Below are 15,615 nucleotides of genomic sequence, written 5' to 3'. Positions count from 1 at the left end.
AGAGGAAAAAACAGAAGATCATATAGTGTAGTAAATGCTAATGAAAATGACTGGCGTGTGGGAAGAATGTATAATCTGTAGAAACAGGAGCTACTTGACTAACAAAACAGTAACAGCTTGTATCCCTGAACTGAAAAGGTCACTTAACCCTCAGAAAAAATTAATTGGATAAAAGGAGTTGAACCTATACCAAAAACAATCTGTGCTGTTTAGGTGATAACAGAAGCAGAGCTTGTCAAGGTAAAGATTCAATTCTTACCTTTTTGGTTGTTCTAAATCCAGACGAAGGACAACTGGAACAGCCGTGGCCTCTCCAAATAAGCGCCTGATATAAACAAAGCTCTTTGTTTAATTTGTGCTTCTGAAAAAATGCAAATCTGTGGACATTCACTTTCTAAAGTACAATTGCTTACATTAAAGAGGAAGTACTTATCCCCTCATGGCATACAGATGTTGCTATTCTAGAAAGAAGAAAACGTATTCATTACAGAGGCGAGAAATCAATGCGCAGTACATAACACAGCTGAAAGTCCTTCCTTAGACCTCCTATGTTTCCAACCATTGCATTTCCAAGCAGAGTTGGCAAAAAAATTGGAACTTTAGACCTGAATTGAAAAGTATTTTTCAAAGAAACAATAATAATAAAGGATAAAGAAAATTAATAAAATTATGCTTTAGTGTAGGAAAATGTGATATAACTCATCAATTATAAATCATGACTTAAATCAGATTAGGTATGCATGGCCTGACATACAAAAAAACCCCAAATCAAAACCCTTCCTCCAAATGCAGACTCACCTCTCACAGATGTAAGTACTGAGTCAAACTGGAAATAATTTACTTAAGAACTCTTAGGTGATGCATAGCAAAACACATTTTTGTTTTCCCTCCACAGCCAGGTAATAATACAATACACTGTTGAACTGATTCAGAAAGGTTTTAGGTTAAGAACATAGCAGTCACCATGTATGATCATGATGCTCTTTCAAATGTGGTTTTAACCACAAGTGGGCCAAGAATATTCTAGTGAATTCTAAGAAAACCTTTTGAGACTGCTTTCTTCTCTTTTAGATAATAGAAAGCATTATTCTTGCATATCAACACTGACTTTTAGCCAGTAATTACAAAACCAAAGTTTCTTATGCAGATTAATCAAGTTGATACATTTGGTGCATCAGCTTCTATCACGTTGTAAACGTTACTAAACATTTTGTGGCCCATTCTAGTCAAGTTTAGTGAATGTATAAGAAATCAACACATCTGTGACCTGCTCTGGCCAGTTACACCAAATGGCAAAAAGGTCTCCATCCAAATGTAACATCGCTGGGGCTTCTTGTGCACTTTCAAGATTAAACCAGAGGAAACATACCTACCACCAATGTCAAATGATTTCCAGTTCTTTTCCATCCCTATCACCACAGTTAAGGAAGAAGCTAACACTAAACTTTCGCATCCTGATTTTGCATAGTCTTAACAGAACCCAGCAGAATTAGAAGAGGCAGACAACCAACTCACTACATTAATACCAGTTAGTCAAAAGTTTTCTTCCACTCTTCTACCCAGAACGCCCACAAGTAAGTTCAATCACGTAGAAAGGTCCACCTAGACTTCATTATGCCACTTGCTTGATTAGTGACTATTAACTGGAGGAATAATTCATCAGAGTCAGTGCAAAACAGTGTTTTTTACTTAGCTGTGAAAGGCAACCCGACACTTAAGAAATCAGAGCATTAGAAGACAACATGACAATTTTGTTATTAATTAATAACTTTTATAGCTCAAATTTAAAAATATTAAATCAGAAACAATTCAAGATTCATGAATTAAAATCTGGAACTATATACATGCATAATTAAGAATATCTAGATTTTTCTCAATATTTACTTTAAGCTTTTTGTACAAGTTCTTTCACACGACCATATTTACAAACATGTCTGTTTAAAACATATGAACATACATCTTTTATAGCATTTACAAATTATTTGAATATAATTTTTTTTCTTAATAACAAAAGAATATTTCATTGATTTGACAGATTTGGTTTCATCATATGGTACTGGACAGGTATTTATCCAGTGGAATATCATTATTCAATTAGCTAAATAAAAGACATCGTACTGGTACCCAGAATTATCGTATATGGCTTTTAAATATGTCTCAGACTCAAAGGATCATCTCACAATTGCAGTCTATCTGTGGTATGTTTCTAATTAAAGTCTTGAGGCTTTGTTTGGGTTAGATCCACAACACATAAACACATTCTAGGCGTGTACTCAGAAACAAGAATCCCTTGTAATTTAAAGAAAAAACAACTGTGCTTCCAGTGAATTAAGCACATATTAAGTATGTATAAAATGGGATGTGTGGACTTTTCTAGACATTCTAGCTACCTTTATGGGATGTTTTATTGTCATGGGGTAACATGGTTTTGACTAGACAGTATTTCTGAGGATTTACAGGAATCAAGTGAGAGACAGGACCATGAAGATGATCAGAGGGCTGGAGCACCTCTCCTATGAAAACAGACTGAGAAAGAGAAAAGGCGGCTCCTGTGGCACCTCACAGGAGACTTCCAGTACCTAAAGGTGCTGAAAAGAAAGCTGAAGAAGGACTTTTTTACAAGGGCATGAAGGAATAGGACGAGGGGTAATGTCTTTAAACTGAAAGAGGGGAGATTTAGATTAGATATAACAAAGACATTCTTTACTGTGAGAATGGTGAGGCACTGGCACAGGGTGCCCAGAGAAGCTGTGGCTGCCCCATCCCTGGAAGTGCTCAAGGCCAGGTTGGACACAGGGGCTTGGAGCAACCTGCTCTAGTGGAAGGTGCACCTGCCCATGGAAGGGGATTGGAACTGGATGATCTTCAAGGTCCCTTCCAACCCAAACCATTCCATGATTCTATGATTTTTATATACAAAAAGTCTGAGGAGATTTTGTACATAATGTTACTGATACAATCTAACCAGTCAGATCACTATCTAGTAACAACGTCTCACTTCACAAATGAACTAAAAATGTCAGTTTGCTTGCTTTTGTCTAGGTAAAAAAAAAAAACCCAAACTTTTGGCTTTGGCAAATCAAGTAGCCATCTCCTTTGCTCTCTAGAGCTCCTGCACTGATTGTTCCACAGTTGTTTCTTCGACAGGCTGCATGGCTTCCTGAACATAAACTATGAATTCCGAAGCCTCTCCACCCTGCGTATAGACAGTCACTGTCTCAATCCCCTCCACTTCATCTGATGAAACTACCAGGTGATGCTGCTCAGACAGCTCCACTGAAGCCTGCTGCAGCGTTTCTTGAATCATCAAAGTGTGGTTGGCTGATTGCTCCTCTTCTTTTACCTAAGGAGAAATTGAAGAGGTTACAGGAATTTCACCTTTCCGAGAAGTACCCGGTATTGTGATGATTAATGGAAATACAGCCCAGAAATTAGCAATCAGGTAGTTTTGAAAGCAAATGTCAGTCTCACAGAGAATTTGTTGTGAGCACTTCTGATTAATAAGTGTATAGCTAGACAGAATACTGAAAGCAGTAATGCAGCTCTCAGCAATATCCACAGAGAGCTGCACAGTTCCACAACATAAGCCTTTGGAGACAGCTTTAATCTCTCAGCAGTCATTCATTCAAAACCGCTCTTACTGAAATAAATCTGAAGTCAAACAATTCCTCCAGTAACACTGAGATGAGAATTCATCGAAAACCACATGAAAAAACATCTGGTGTACCCATCTCTTTCTCTTCTTTTTTTCCTAGCCAGCCCATTGCACACTGTAAACCTTAACAGACTTTCATCAGAAAGCTATGAAATGTAAATATTACTGAAATAGACTCCTAAGACCTCCTGTTTGTGAGGCAGCAATTTTTATATTATTGAAAGGATAGTGACAGAGGAAATTGAAAATAACAGCATTTTTACTGAACATTCTGCTTCCCGTCAAAATGAAAAAGCCAATACAATTTGGTATCGCATTGCAAAGTGTTCAAACAGCTGCCTGTCAATTATTAAAGTACAGTACTTACCGGTATTCAAGAACAAATATTACTTATTTAGCACATCCATACAAAATTTCTATGCAAACTACTCCAGGCCAGTAAAAACACATCAGACAACTGTAAGCTATGGGGAGGAACTGCCTTCTTGCAACTTAGTGATAAAGCAATGTACTTCTGAGGACAGAATGGAATAGCAATTATTTGGTATGCAAGATACATGCTAAGGCATTTCTTAGTTGTTTTCAGTACAATATCACTCCCTGTGTTCAGTGGAGAGAGCTGTTTTATTTCCTAGAATCATAGAATCATTTAGATTGGAAAACACCTTTAAAAATCTGCCAGTTTGCTTGCTTTTGTCTAGGAAAAAACCCCCAAACTTTTGGCTTTGGCAAATCAAGTAGCCATCTCCTTTGTTCTGTAGAGCTCCTGCACTGATTGTTCTACAGTTGTTTCTTCTACAGGCTGCATGGCTTCCTGAACATAAACTATGAGTTCTGAAGCCTCTCCACCCTGCGTATAGACAGTCACTGTCTCATCGATCATCTGTGATCAAGTCCTAATGTTACCCCAACATTGCCAAGTCCACGACTAAACCATGTCCCTAAGCGCCACATCCACACATCTTCTAAATACCTCCAAGGATGGTGACTCCACTGCTTCCCTAGGCAGTATGTTCCGATGCTTGAAAACTCTTTCAGGGAAGAAATTTTTCCTAATATCCAATGTAAACGTCCCTGGTGCAACCTCAATCTATTTCCCCTTGTTCTATTGCTTGTTACTTGGGACAAGTGACCCCCACCTCTCTCCATCCTCCTTTCAGGTAGCTGTAGAGAGTGATAAGGTCCTCCCTGAGCCTCCTATTCTCCAGACTAAACCCCCCAGGTCTCTCAGCTGTTCCTCATCACACTTGTGCTCCAGTCCCTGCACCAGCTCTGGGTGCCCATCACTGGCCCTGCTCCAGCACCTCAATGTCTCTCTTGTAATGAGGGGCCCAGAACTGAACACAGGATTCAAGGTGCAGCCTCACCAGTGCCCTGTTCAGGGAATGATCACGTATTGAGCTCAAGAAAATATAGTTAAGATCAGTATTGCTGCTTAAGAGGGGAGCGGCAACAGAAGGGAAGAACTACAGCGGAGATTCCAAGCGTGCTTGACTCCTCAGAGACCAGCAAGGAGAAAAAGAGGATCTGTATGTTTGCTTTCCTGCTGCTCTTTCCTAATTTCCTTTTTTTCCCTAAGCAACTATTCCCATTGTCATACACTGTCTTTTAACCTTTTTATTCCATGTTTAAAATATCTGACAGTTGAAGAAGATTTCAGACAGGCACAAACCCCTTAGGACTTCACATCACTTTGAACTTTCACTCAATTCATCAGGCTATACAAAGCTTTACCTTCAACAATAACAAGTGTGTTCAGGTGTTAAATTGTCTGGAGGTCCGAGAGTCAGTATGCTTGTAATAGACCAATGAAATATATGTGGATTTTTATCTGGTGAAAGATTTAACATCTAAAGGGAATCTTGCCATTGTCACTGACCTTAATGCACTGGCACAATCGCACCTACTGGTGCTGACTCTGGCTTTGTTGCACAGGATTCAGAGTATAGGGATAAAAGGACAGGAATGGGCTGAAGTGCTTTCCATGTTCTATTTCTTTTACCAAGTATATCTGAACATTTTAATTGAAAGATACTTTAAACAACTTCTGCCAGCTGGATGCTTGTCTCGATACAATAAGATTTGCAACCACCCTCAGAAAAACTAATTTATGTTGTCACAAAATATGGGCACCAACAAAGTACCTTTTACTAATGGAAGCTTGAGCCCCTCTGTGAAAATCAAGGAACTAAATCATGAAAAGCAACAGCAGTGTTAACTTCCTTCTCTTGTTCCTCCCCACTCTTCCTCTTTTTTGTTGGTTTTTTAATTATTAAAGAAACCATAAGACCAACTGAAAGCAATAGGAATGTTGTGAATTCACACACAGGACTCCCTTTTCATAGCCGTCCTCTCCTCTTTCCTGCTCCAGTGTCTGCTCCTGTGTGAAAGGAAAGGACAGACACAAGATCTACTAATGAAGATCATAAGAGGCAGACAAAAGTCTAATCACCAGCGAAGTCAGATGAGAAGCTGCAGTTAAAAAGGTTAGATAATTAAAATCTCACAGCTTGTTATGAATCAGCTCACAATTACAGTCCTTGATGATAGCGGTCCTCAAACTAAGACACAAATAGGGGTGTTCAAAATTTGCCCCTTTAATTATTTAATGCACACTAAATTCTCCTGTGTTAGTGCACTCTATGTTATCCTCTGGCAATGTGCTTTCAGCCAGAAAAATTACACTGCATTTACTAAGAGCTGCAAGAATGCACCACACAGTCTGAGAAGGATCTCGTACAGTCTCGCTTTAGTCACTTTAAACCAAAACCCATAAATAATTTTAAATATAGTTTAGTAAGTGTACATAAATAACAAGGAAAGGAAAATAAATAAAGCACACTTGACAAGAAAATGAAATGAAACCAGGATCTCATTCAAGTCAATAGTAGCAATCTAATACTTCTTCAGCTTTATATGCTTTTGAAATGAAAATGGCCAATAAAGAAAGTTAATTTAACCTCTCTACCTGACTTTATCGATGTGGTTTTATTACCCTTGTCATGGAGGGTAAAGAAGACTAATGCTCTTATTGCTGATGATTCTAGCTTCCAGTATCTTTTTTGGACAGCTATCCGTAACCCTTTTAGTTTGACAAATCACCACATTATTCTGGATATTTACATTTCAAGTCAATTCAATGTTTACATGCTTCTGCTTGGTTCCTATTAGATTGTTCCACAGGGAATGATCTCGAAATGTTAATTTACATTCCTCAGATTGATGAAACAGTGGGACAGCTGCCATCAGAATGAATGAAGTCACTACACTCAATTCTTTTTATTGGCATCTGAAATCTTTTGAAGAGTAGCATCCAAGACCTCTTTTCTGTTTGAGAGCCAGCTGAAAAGCATCTGGCTGCTTATCCTTCTCTGAAGAATGACAGCAAGTAGCTGAAGCCACACACAGCTGGCATATTAAATCAATTCAGTACCTGCACCGAAATTCTTTTCTAGCTAAATGTGTCTCTCAAAAGCCAATGGGACTTTCCCCCCCGACGTCTTCATAAGAAGCTCAACATTTCTAACTTATAAATGTTCTTAATTTAAATATCTGAGGACCATCCAAATACATATAAGTGACATCTTTTAGAGGAATCTCTTCCTCTTAAAACAATCAAGTATTTTTTAATTTGGGAGAAATTAATTCAAGTCATTAAGGAAAATATGCTTCTTCCCTTCCCTGAAAAGGAGTTAAAAAAATACTTGCAGTAAGATGCTAAAGCCTCTTGCTTATACCAGAGCACATCCTGAGAAACAATATCTTCGATTTTCTTTGAAGTCAGCAGGAGTTGCAGGTCCACAGTGTTTAAAATAGCCTTGCTGGGCTAGACTCCAAACCCTCTACAGAATCTCTTCCTTTATTTCAGTTTGAATGCTGCCTTTCAGTTTACCATGAAGAAGAAAAATTAATCACAGAGATCTTGCAGGATTTTGAAACCTTACACTGGGTTACAGATGCTCCTATTTATATCATAAGAGAGAATCTGGATAGATGATGTACCAGCTTCGCTGGTGCCTGTCTCTACCATTTTGTTCAGTGCCATTTGAATAATTTGAACTCTGTCTCTGTTCTAGTTTACATATGGATATATTGTGTGAAAACCACACACAGACACACAGGGAAAACACTGCAGTTTGATCATATGAACCTCTATAATGAGCTACAAAACAAAGACAATCTGGCGCTCCATAGTTTCAGAATAATAAGAGAATTGAATATGACAGACTTGCTTTGCATAACATAAAGAATGCAAGCTGGCAAACAAACCTTCATACTGGTGAGGCAGACTTTTAAAAGTCTTAGCAATTGGCTGGTTGAATATATCCTGACAAAAAGACTGTGACTAGCAACTTCCCTCATCTGGCAAAAGGCTGTATCACCCCAGTTCCTTTTGAGGAAGTGTGGAGACATTGCTATCATTTCAAGAACAGGAATCTTGCTATGGGATTTTAGCTATCTGTTACCCCAGTTAAAACTTTCCTTTGCTCGTACTGTCACCTTAAGCATCAAATTGCTCCATGTCCTAAAGCAACCAGAAACTTGACAATCAACCTACATATAACTCCATGAACTGGCAAATTTTCTAGATGAACACCAGCACCTAGCACTGTGCAGGTACAAATCAGAGCCAGACTGAAATAAAAGGTGTGTTGCTGAAGTACAGCGTGCTGCGGCCTCTGACATGACAGCCATGCTAATATTATTATTTATTTTTGAAGATTTGTTACACTCTATAATACTGTTCTGTGATCAGCTTCAAGCTGATGTGTAATCTTTGCTGTGCACTGCTACCGCTGTCACTTTGAAGAAAGTGACAGTTACCATGCTAGGATTTTACTGAAGCCTGAAGAGATCACAGAATAAACGGATGAAAGGAACTAAAATAAAGGGTGAAATGCATGGAAACCCTTAAGTGTTTACTTAAGCTTCATAAAATCTGTTTAGTTAGTGAAACACTTGATATACTTACTCTTCAGAGCAAATTATGCAGAAGTCTAGGTTGGAAATAGGTTACTATGCTTTTCAGGAAGAGTTAACCCTACACTACAGAGTGTACAGAGGTAGAACATCAGTCCTGTCTCTTATTTCTGAATGGGAGAAAAAGGAAAGAATTCAGCAGCCAGTTGCTGCTCTTTGTTGTTAACAGTGTAGTGCTGTGGACCAGAACCTGGATTGTATCAGACAAGCTACATGCAAAATGTATTTCATGATCCAAAGACCTTGTAAGTTCAATACAAAAAGCGGATACAGAAAAAGAAGAGTGGGGGAGTACAACATAAATGAGACAGCGGTAGTCTTGTGTGACAGGCATTAGTATCAATATAGCATATAACCACAGATAATAACTGTCATCATATTTTTGAAGACTAATTGAGAGAAGACAATGAGGTACACATTGCTCTTCATTAAAAATCCACATAACTAAGCACAATATGGAATAAGGCATTCAGAAACTTGTTTGAAAAAAGTAATGAGCAATTAAAACTTCATGGACTGAGCAAAGGTAGGAGTCAAAATCTTCACAGCTAATGAGAAATGGGATTCTAAGCCAGAAAGGAGTAGAAAGCCTTGGAAATGAAAACAAACTCCTGTTTGATGTTGCAAAAAGAACATCAAGTGAACAGAACTCTGTCCAGAAGGGCAAAGAAAATCGATCTTTGAATTCTTCTGAAAGAATACAAAAGGGCAAAACATACACTGTGAATGTCAGGAAAAAAAGTTTTTTGCTACCAAAACCTTGCCACACAAACCCAATACAATATTACAGGCTTAAACATGGCAAATTAGCAGCACATTTGTCTATCTGTGTCTAAATCAAAACCTCTCAAAAACAGATAACATGCAGCAAAATTTAAACTAGTTACTATCATATGCTGATTTAAAACTTTGGTTGAGACCAGGAATCCAAAATCTACTGGTCTGCGTCAGGAATTTGAGCCAAAAAGAAAAATTCAACTTTGCATAAGGAACTGTGCATAGGTTCTACCTTTTGTTTCAAAGACATATGATACAATTCACCGCATTTATGAAAAATAAATTAAGACATTAATTAAACCAGAAAGAATCTTTCTACCATTACACATACCTGCTAACAAGCACTGGAAATGGAAGAGCAACAACCATGAAGACAATATCGCTGATGGACACAGACTGAGAAGGGGGAACCCTTCTGATGCAGTGAGGGATTCAAGAAGTAAGCTTCAAGGATGAACAATATTTCCTGCCTTTTCTAAGCACTTATTAGCCTCTTTCCTAGTTATTCTTCACACTTAGTACTCTTTGCTCTCACCTTTTCCCCACCTTGTTACATTTTTTGGCCTTTAAGCAGTGCAGAACAACTCAACTAGCATGCCATGAAGAAATACCTCCATTAGTTCTGTTGGAAAGAGATCCAGACTGGATCACTAGTAACTGCAAAGGACTCAAACTGACAAGGATGAACTTCTGCTGCCATGCTCTGATCAATGCTTCAGTGTGGATTTTTGCCAATCTCAGGTCATACTGGTAAAACTTCACATCAGTGATTTTTTCTCAGACATTTGGTGTGTATGATGTTCCTCAGCAGCTGCACGTTTCCATAGCTGTCACACAACAAGGTTTCTCCCCAGTTAAATAACAGAAAAAGTTTAACTTTGGTGATAGGTCAGTATATTGACTCTTAGGCAAGAACGAGCTAAAGTCATTTCGGGCTCTAGACACAACCTTTGAAAGGCCTCATACACATGACACTATCAGGCCCAACAACGATTTCTATATCCCCATCATAAACCAAGCCAATAGAGTAAGTTTGTATTTTGGGGCTTTAAAATGATAAGCTGAATCCCAGTTCTGGCTAGAACTGGTTATTGCTATGTTGTTAAATTGTTTTCTTTTATAAAATCATTCCTATGAACAAAAAATACAAAGTTTCCAAAGTCAGAACTGATTTTTTCTTCTCAATATCCCATTGAGGAGCTGGGAGCTTTGAACAGACAATCTGGTCATGATTTCATCTCCATTATAATGTGTACTCAGAATTTAAGATACTTGCAATAAGACTACATGCAACCCAGAACAAAAATTTAATACAATTTAATACACCTCGAACACAGTATCCTTTCTGTCTTCTGACTTAATAGAAAACAATTCAAAAAAATATACCAGTATCAAATATATATAATATATATATATTGTCAAGATCTAGTTAATACACTGGACACCTTTCAATATGCTAAAAAGACTTATGGATAAAGACAGAGTTCGTTTCTGCAGGCAAAAGTCTTGCACCAACCTGAAATACTATGAGTACTGCACACCGAAGGTATCTGAGCACATAGGTTAGGGGAAGTGCTAAAGCATGAAGATGGTTTAGTGTGTGGTGTCCCTGCCCATGGCACGAAGGTTGGAACTAGATGATCTGAAGGTCCTTTCCAACCCAAACCATTCTATGATTCTATATTCTCACATAATTTTAAGGATCCAGTGTAAATGATGCTTCCATGGGTGAAAAGTAAGGAAGAGGACAGCTGTGGGAGAAAGTTCTAGGGAGGAAACAGGAGACAAAGAGAGCAATAATATAGTGTGACTTTTACAGCAAAAAGCACTTTTAAAACATTCTAGTAATTCAGGAGTTAGAAGTTCCTTGCTGCAAATATAGAAATATGAAGGTAACTTGCAAGGGCTAGCTAAAAATGAGACATGAAGGTAATAACTACTGAAAAAATGGATAATTTATATACTTAGAGAAAAAGAAGAATACCAACATAACAGCATAAAACTCAGAACTACGATTAATGTTGTTAAGGAAAAAAATGGAACCAAGCTGCTAAAAGCAAGGACTCGCTGAGGCCATTAAAGAACAAGAGCAGAAAATCAGTGACAGATGACAGATATATTGCTGACACCCTCAATGAATTTTTTGTCTCACAATCCACAAGAGAACCTGAAGGTCAAGGAAGAAAGCATTGAACAAATTTTCCACTACAAAAGTGAAATATGAACATTTCCTAAGATCACCTGAAAGGTTAACAATTAGGAACCCAATATAATTAAAACCTGACAAAGTTGTAGGTACAAATGAGTGATATCCCACAGAAAGCTACTCAGAATTGGAGAAAAAAAGAAAAGCTGGCAATAGTGAGTAAGAGAGGATTACGGTCATGTTAGTAATATTTAAAGGCTTCTTTTCCTTAACTTAAAAATGGTTGTGGCTGTAATTCTGAAGCAATGTTCTGGTGGGAGGGCAAGAACTAGAAATGAACTAAAGCTGTAGAGCAAATCAAACAGACTTTGATAAAGCAGTGATTTGTATTGAAAATTAAAAGAGAAAAAAATAAAAGAGAAAAGTGAAAGGAGAAAAATTTAAAAGAGGAATCGTCATCATCAACAGACCTCTCCTGGTACTTGCTCCACTTCCACAAAGCCCACTAAAGGTAACTAAGCAGTCAAGTCAGCTGTCAGTAGCCATACTGCCACTTGATGCTCCCCTGGGAAATCACAGATCTGCACACTCCTGCACGCACAGTGTGGAAAGTCACTGAGGCTACCAGAGAAAGAAATGAGGGGGCATTCAGCATATGCAAGAAACATGTTAATAGAGGAATGGTGCTTTGAGCATCAAGGCAAAGTGTTAGTAAAATCCAGCGTAAACAAAGGTAGCACAAGATCACTCAGCTTGAGATGTACTGGAATTCTTCACTGATTCTGTTTCTGTGCAACTTCAAGTCAGGGGGGAAAAAAAGTGCTTCCTATTAACAAAACTGTGAGACAGGGGAGAAAAACAAGAAAAGCAGTAAAATATTCTGTGCTCTGAGAATGCAATATTTGATTTGATAGAGGAGTGGAGCTTGTAACAGTTCGACATCAGACCAGTGGGAGTCACTGATGTATACAAGGCAAGGGAAAAAGAAGTGATGACTGCTTAGCAGCTTGTAAAATCAAAAGGCTAGAAATATGGATTAAAAAGTGAGGGAGAACATTAATTTTGAATATAAAATTTTCCTTACAAAAAGCTACCAGCAAATTCAGATGGCCTAAAAAGGAAGACGAGAGATTTTAAGATGAGTAAGACACTGATCAGATTTAATAACTGGAGGAGGAAGAATCACTGAATTTTTTTAATGATGTATTTTTAACATTCAAATATCAAAACACAGGTTTCTGTGAAGAAATACTGAGCAGAAGTCCTGATGTTTGCAGTCAACAGCCACCCCAAATGTAAAATTATTTCCTTTTACTTGCTGATTTTGTGTATCTTATTCTTAATTCCTGAAGTGCTTCAGTAATATTGTGCTTTACAAATATTTTTAGCGAAAGCCGTGTGGTATCAAACTTCAAGAAAAACAAGACACACATTAAAGTACTTCTACCAATATCTCATAAGGTTCATCCCATTTTAAGGGAACTATATTGACAACCATCAATTCTATCACTTATCAGTTGAATTCATCATTTTTCTGGTAAAAGAATTCATGCAAAAGCCGGAAATTAACTATCAATCTTATATCTGCTTCTTTTGATATTGATCTGTATTTTCTGGTTTTGCACAATTTCCCTGGTAACAACAAAACTAACCACAAATCTTTTCAACCAATTACAACTCAATTGAATTTTTCTTTATTTATTTCAAGCATGGGTGGCCACGCTGACTTTTGTCTCACTTAAGCAACTGCTGTAAAGAGCACCTGCAGTATTCTTCTTGGAGCTGTTACGTGCACACAGATCACTTGTGTCGCAACCCTCAGTGTGAACTGAGACTGAAAAGTCTCATTTCTCCCCAGACTACATGACTTTAGGACCCCACAAGTCTGTCAAACTTCAGCCACAGGACAGCACTGCAAAGACTAATGACAATGGTTCACCTCTGTGTACGGTCCTACAGCACTACAATGCACAAACAATGTCCTTCCATGCTTTTCTGTATCCCGATCAAAGGTATGCCAAGGACCTCCTGATTCTTTCAGATGACAATGGAACTAAGTGACCACGCACAACACAGGTATGTTATTTTAAATACCTGCTAGAAAAAAGTTCTATTTTCACACACATGTACATGTATGTGTGTATTTGTTGAGTTGTATTTTATATACATGCAAAAATGTATGCGTTTTTATGTGTATATATTATAGAACATATAATGGTTTGGGTTGGAAGAGACCTTAAAGCTCATCCAGTTCCAACTCCCTGCCACGGGCAGGGACACCTTCCACTAGGCCAGGTTGATCCAAGCTCCGTCCAACCTGGCCTTGAACACTGCCAGGGATGGGGCAGCCACAGCTTCTCTGGGCACCCTGTGCCAGCGCCTCAGCACCCTCACAGTGAGTATCTTCTTCCTTATACTTAATCAAAATCTACTCTGTTTCAGTTTAAAACCACTAACCCTTGTCCTGTCACTACTTTCCCTTAGGTATGTAGAAACATGTATGTGTGTGGGCATATAAGCACGCATACACACAACACGTGGTAAAAGATTACTTTAGGAAAAATGCTATACGTGTCTTGCATGTTCATTCAAAATCTAGCCCTTTCAAAATAATCCTCATTTGACAATAAATCTATGAAAATTAAATATAGCTGGTTTAGAGAAGCAAAGAGCTCTTACCTGCTTTACCACTGTCACGGTGCCAGGTGCCATGGTAACTACAGAAGCAACCGCAGTGGTGTCGTGGGTTTCCGAACCCAACTCGATGATTTGCTGCAGGATGTTTACAGCTGTTGGATCAAGCCTTTCACCTGATCAGAAAGACAGCAACTATAAGATCATTACAGTAAACCAGCTCTAAGAGTATGCGCATCTAAGTGCTAGAGGCACTCTTTCCCCTCCTGCTTTAACTCTGACTCACAGTGCTGTTGATAAATTTCGAATAGCTCAATGATATGACACTTCAATAACAGATCTATGGCAGGAAAGTAGTCACAAAACAAATTTGCCTGAGGAATGTATGAAACAGCAAGTGAAGCCACACTGATCATTTTTATGCCTATTTGAAAGAGATATGAAAGAATACATTGGATAAATAAACAATAGGTACAACTCACAGCAGTTACTGTAAATTAGGAAGCCGCAAGAGTTTACAAATCCAAATGTGTATTTGCCAAGACATTCAGCTGAAATAGAAGCTGAACTCTGCACCTATAACCACAACAGCTATTTGGTATATTACAAACCTCTGTTTACCATCTGTCTGGTCACCTGCAATACCCCTCAACCTAAAAGAATAACTGAGATGGGGACCTAGGTCAGATGATTTCGTTTCAAGCAGAAAGCACTTATATTATCTACACAAGAAACAATTTCATCTGAGTACTGAGTTTGCTTGTTTTAGATTTTTTTTCTATATAACTGCCTTTAGACAGCATAGTACTGGTTTTCATGCCTAGAGGCAATATGCTGAAAGAGTATCTGAAGTTCAATGCACTAAAAAGCAAATCATTCCGCTCTGAAAACTACAGCCTCTTGCTTAAAATCAAAACTTATGTACAGCATATTCCATGATCATGTGTATTTTCACTTAAATGTATAAAAGCTTAAGAAAAGTTCCTAAAAGACTTTTACTCATCCAGAATTCCCAGTCATTAAAATAAAATAATATACAGAAATTGTCAGTAATGTAAGTTAATTGCAACATGCTTGGAAATTGCATTAAAAGGAGGAGCTTTTGAAATGTATCTGCATTATGAACTATAAAGACCACAATGGTAAACAACTGTAAAAAGCTATCTTCTGGTAACCACATTTATTTATATATGTAAAACCAAAATGTATTAACGCCTGGTCTAGACTCTGATGTTTTAATACTCTCAGAAACCTGGAATTTTTTCCTCTTCTTTCAGTTTTTGTTATTTCCCACTTAGCAATCATTACTAATCCCACTCTGATTCTTCCTCAATTGGATACAGAATAGCTTACTCAGATTTGTGTACCATCAGAATTAAGTTTCTTAGTACTGTCTTGGGAACATGGTAAATGAGCTATTCCA

General features: G+C 37.9%; 1 protein-coding gene across 3 annotated transcripts in view; it reads right to left on the bottom strand.

Moving 5' to 3' along the window:
- Nucleotides 1–1,665: 1,665 nt before the first annotated feature.
- Nucleotides 1,666–15,615, bottom strand: part of ZFAT (zinc finger and AT-hook domain containing) — a 77,667-nt gene continuing 63,717 nt past the window's right edge. For 2 of the 3 annotated variants that reach the window (XM_030509037.1, XM_030509182.1), the window contains exons 15-16: nt 14,238–14,368; nt 1,666–3,343 (exon numbers count right to left, since the gene is read on the bottom strand). In XM_030509037.1, the coding sequence (XP_030364897.1) occupies nt 3,104–3,343; nt 14,238–14,368 (371 nt within the window). In that variant the 3' untranslated portion in view covers nt 1,666–3,103. Of the gene's footprint in view, nt 3,344–5,916; nt 9,326–14,237; nt 14,369–15,615 lie in introns of those variants that run through there. The other variant, XM_030509096.1, reaches the window with a different exon arrangement.

This window comes from Strigops habroptila, chromosome 1 (genome assembly GCF_004027225.2).
Source record: "Strigops habroptila isolate Jane chromosome 1, bStrHab1.2.pri, whole genome shotgun sequence".
NCBI lineage: Eukaryota > Metazoa > Chordata > Aves > Psittaciformes > Psittacidae > Strigops > Strigops habroptila.
This window is presented reverse-complemented; position numbering and strand designations above follow the sequence as displayed.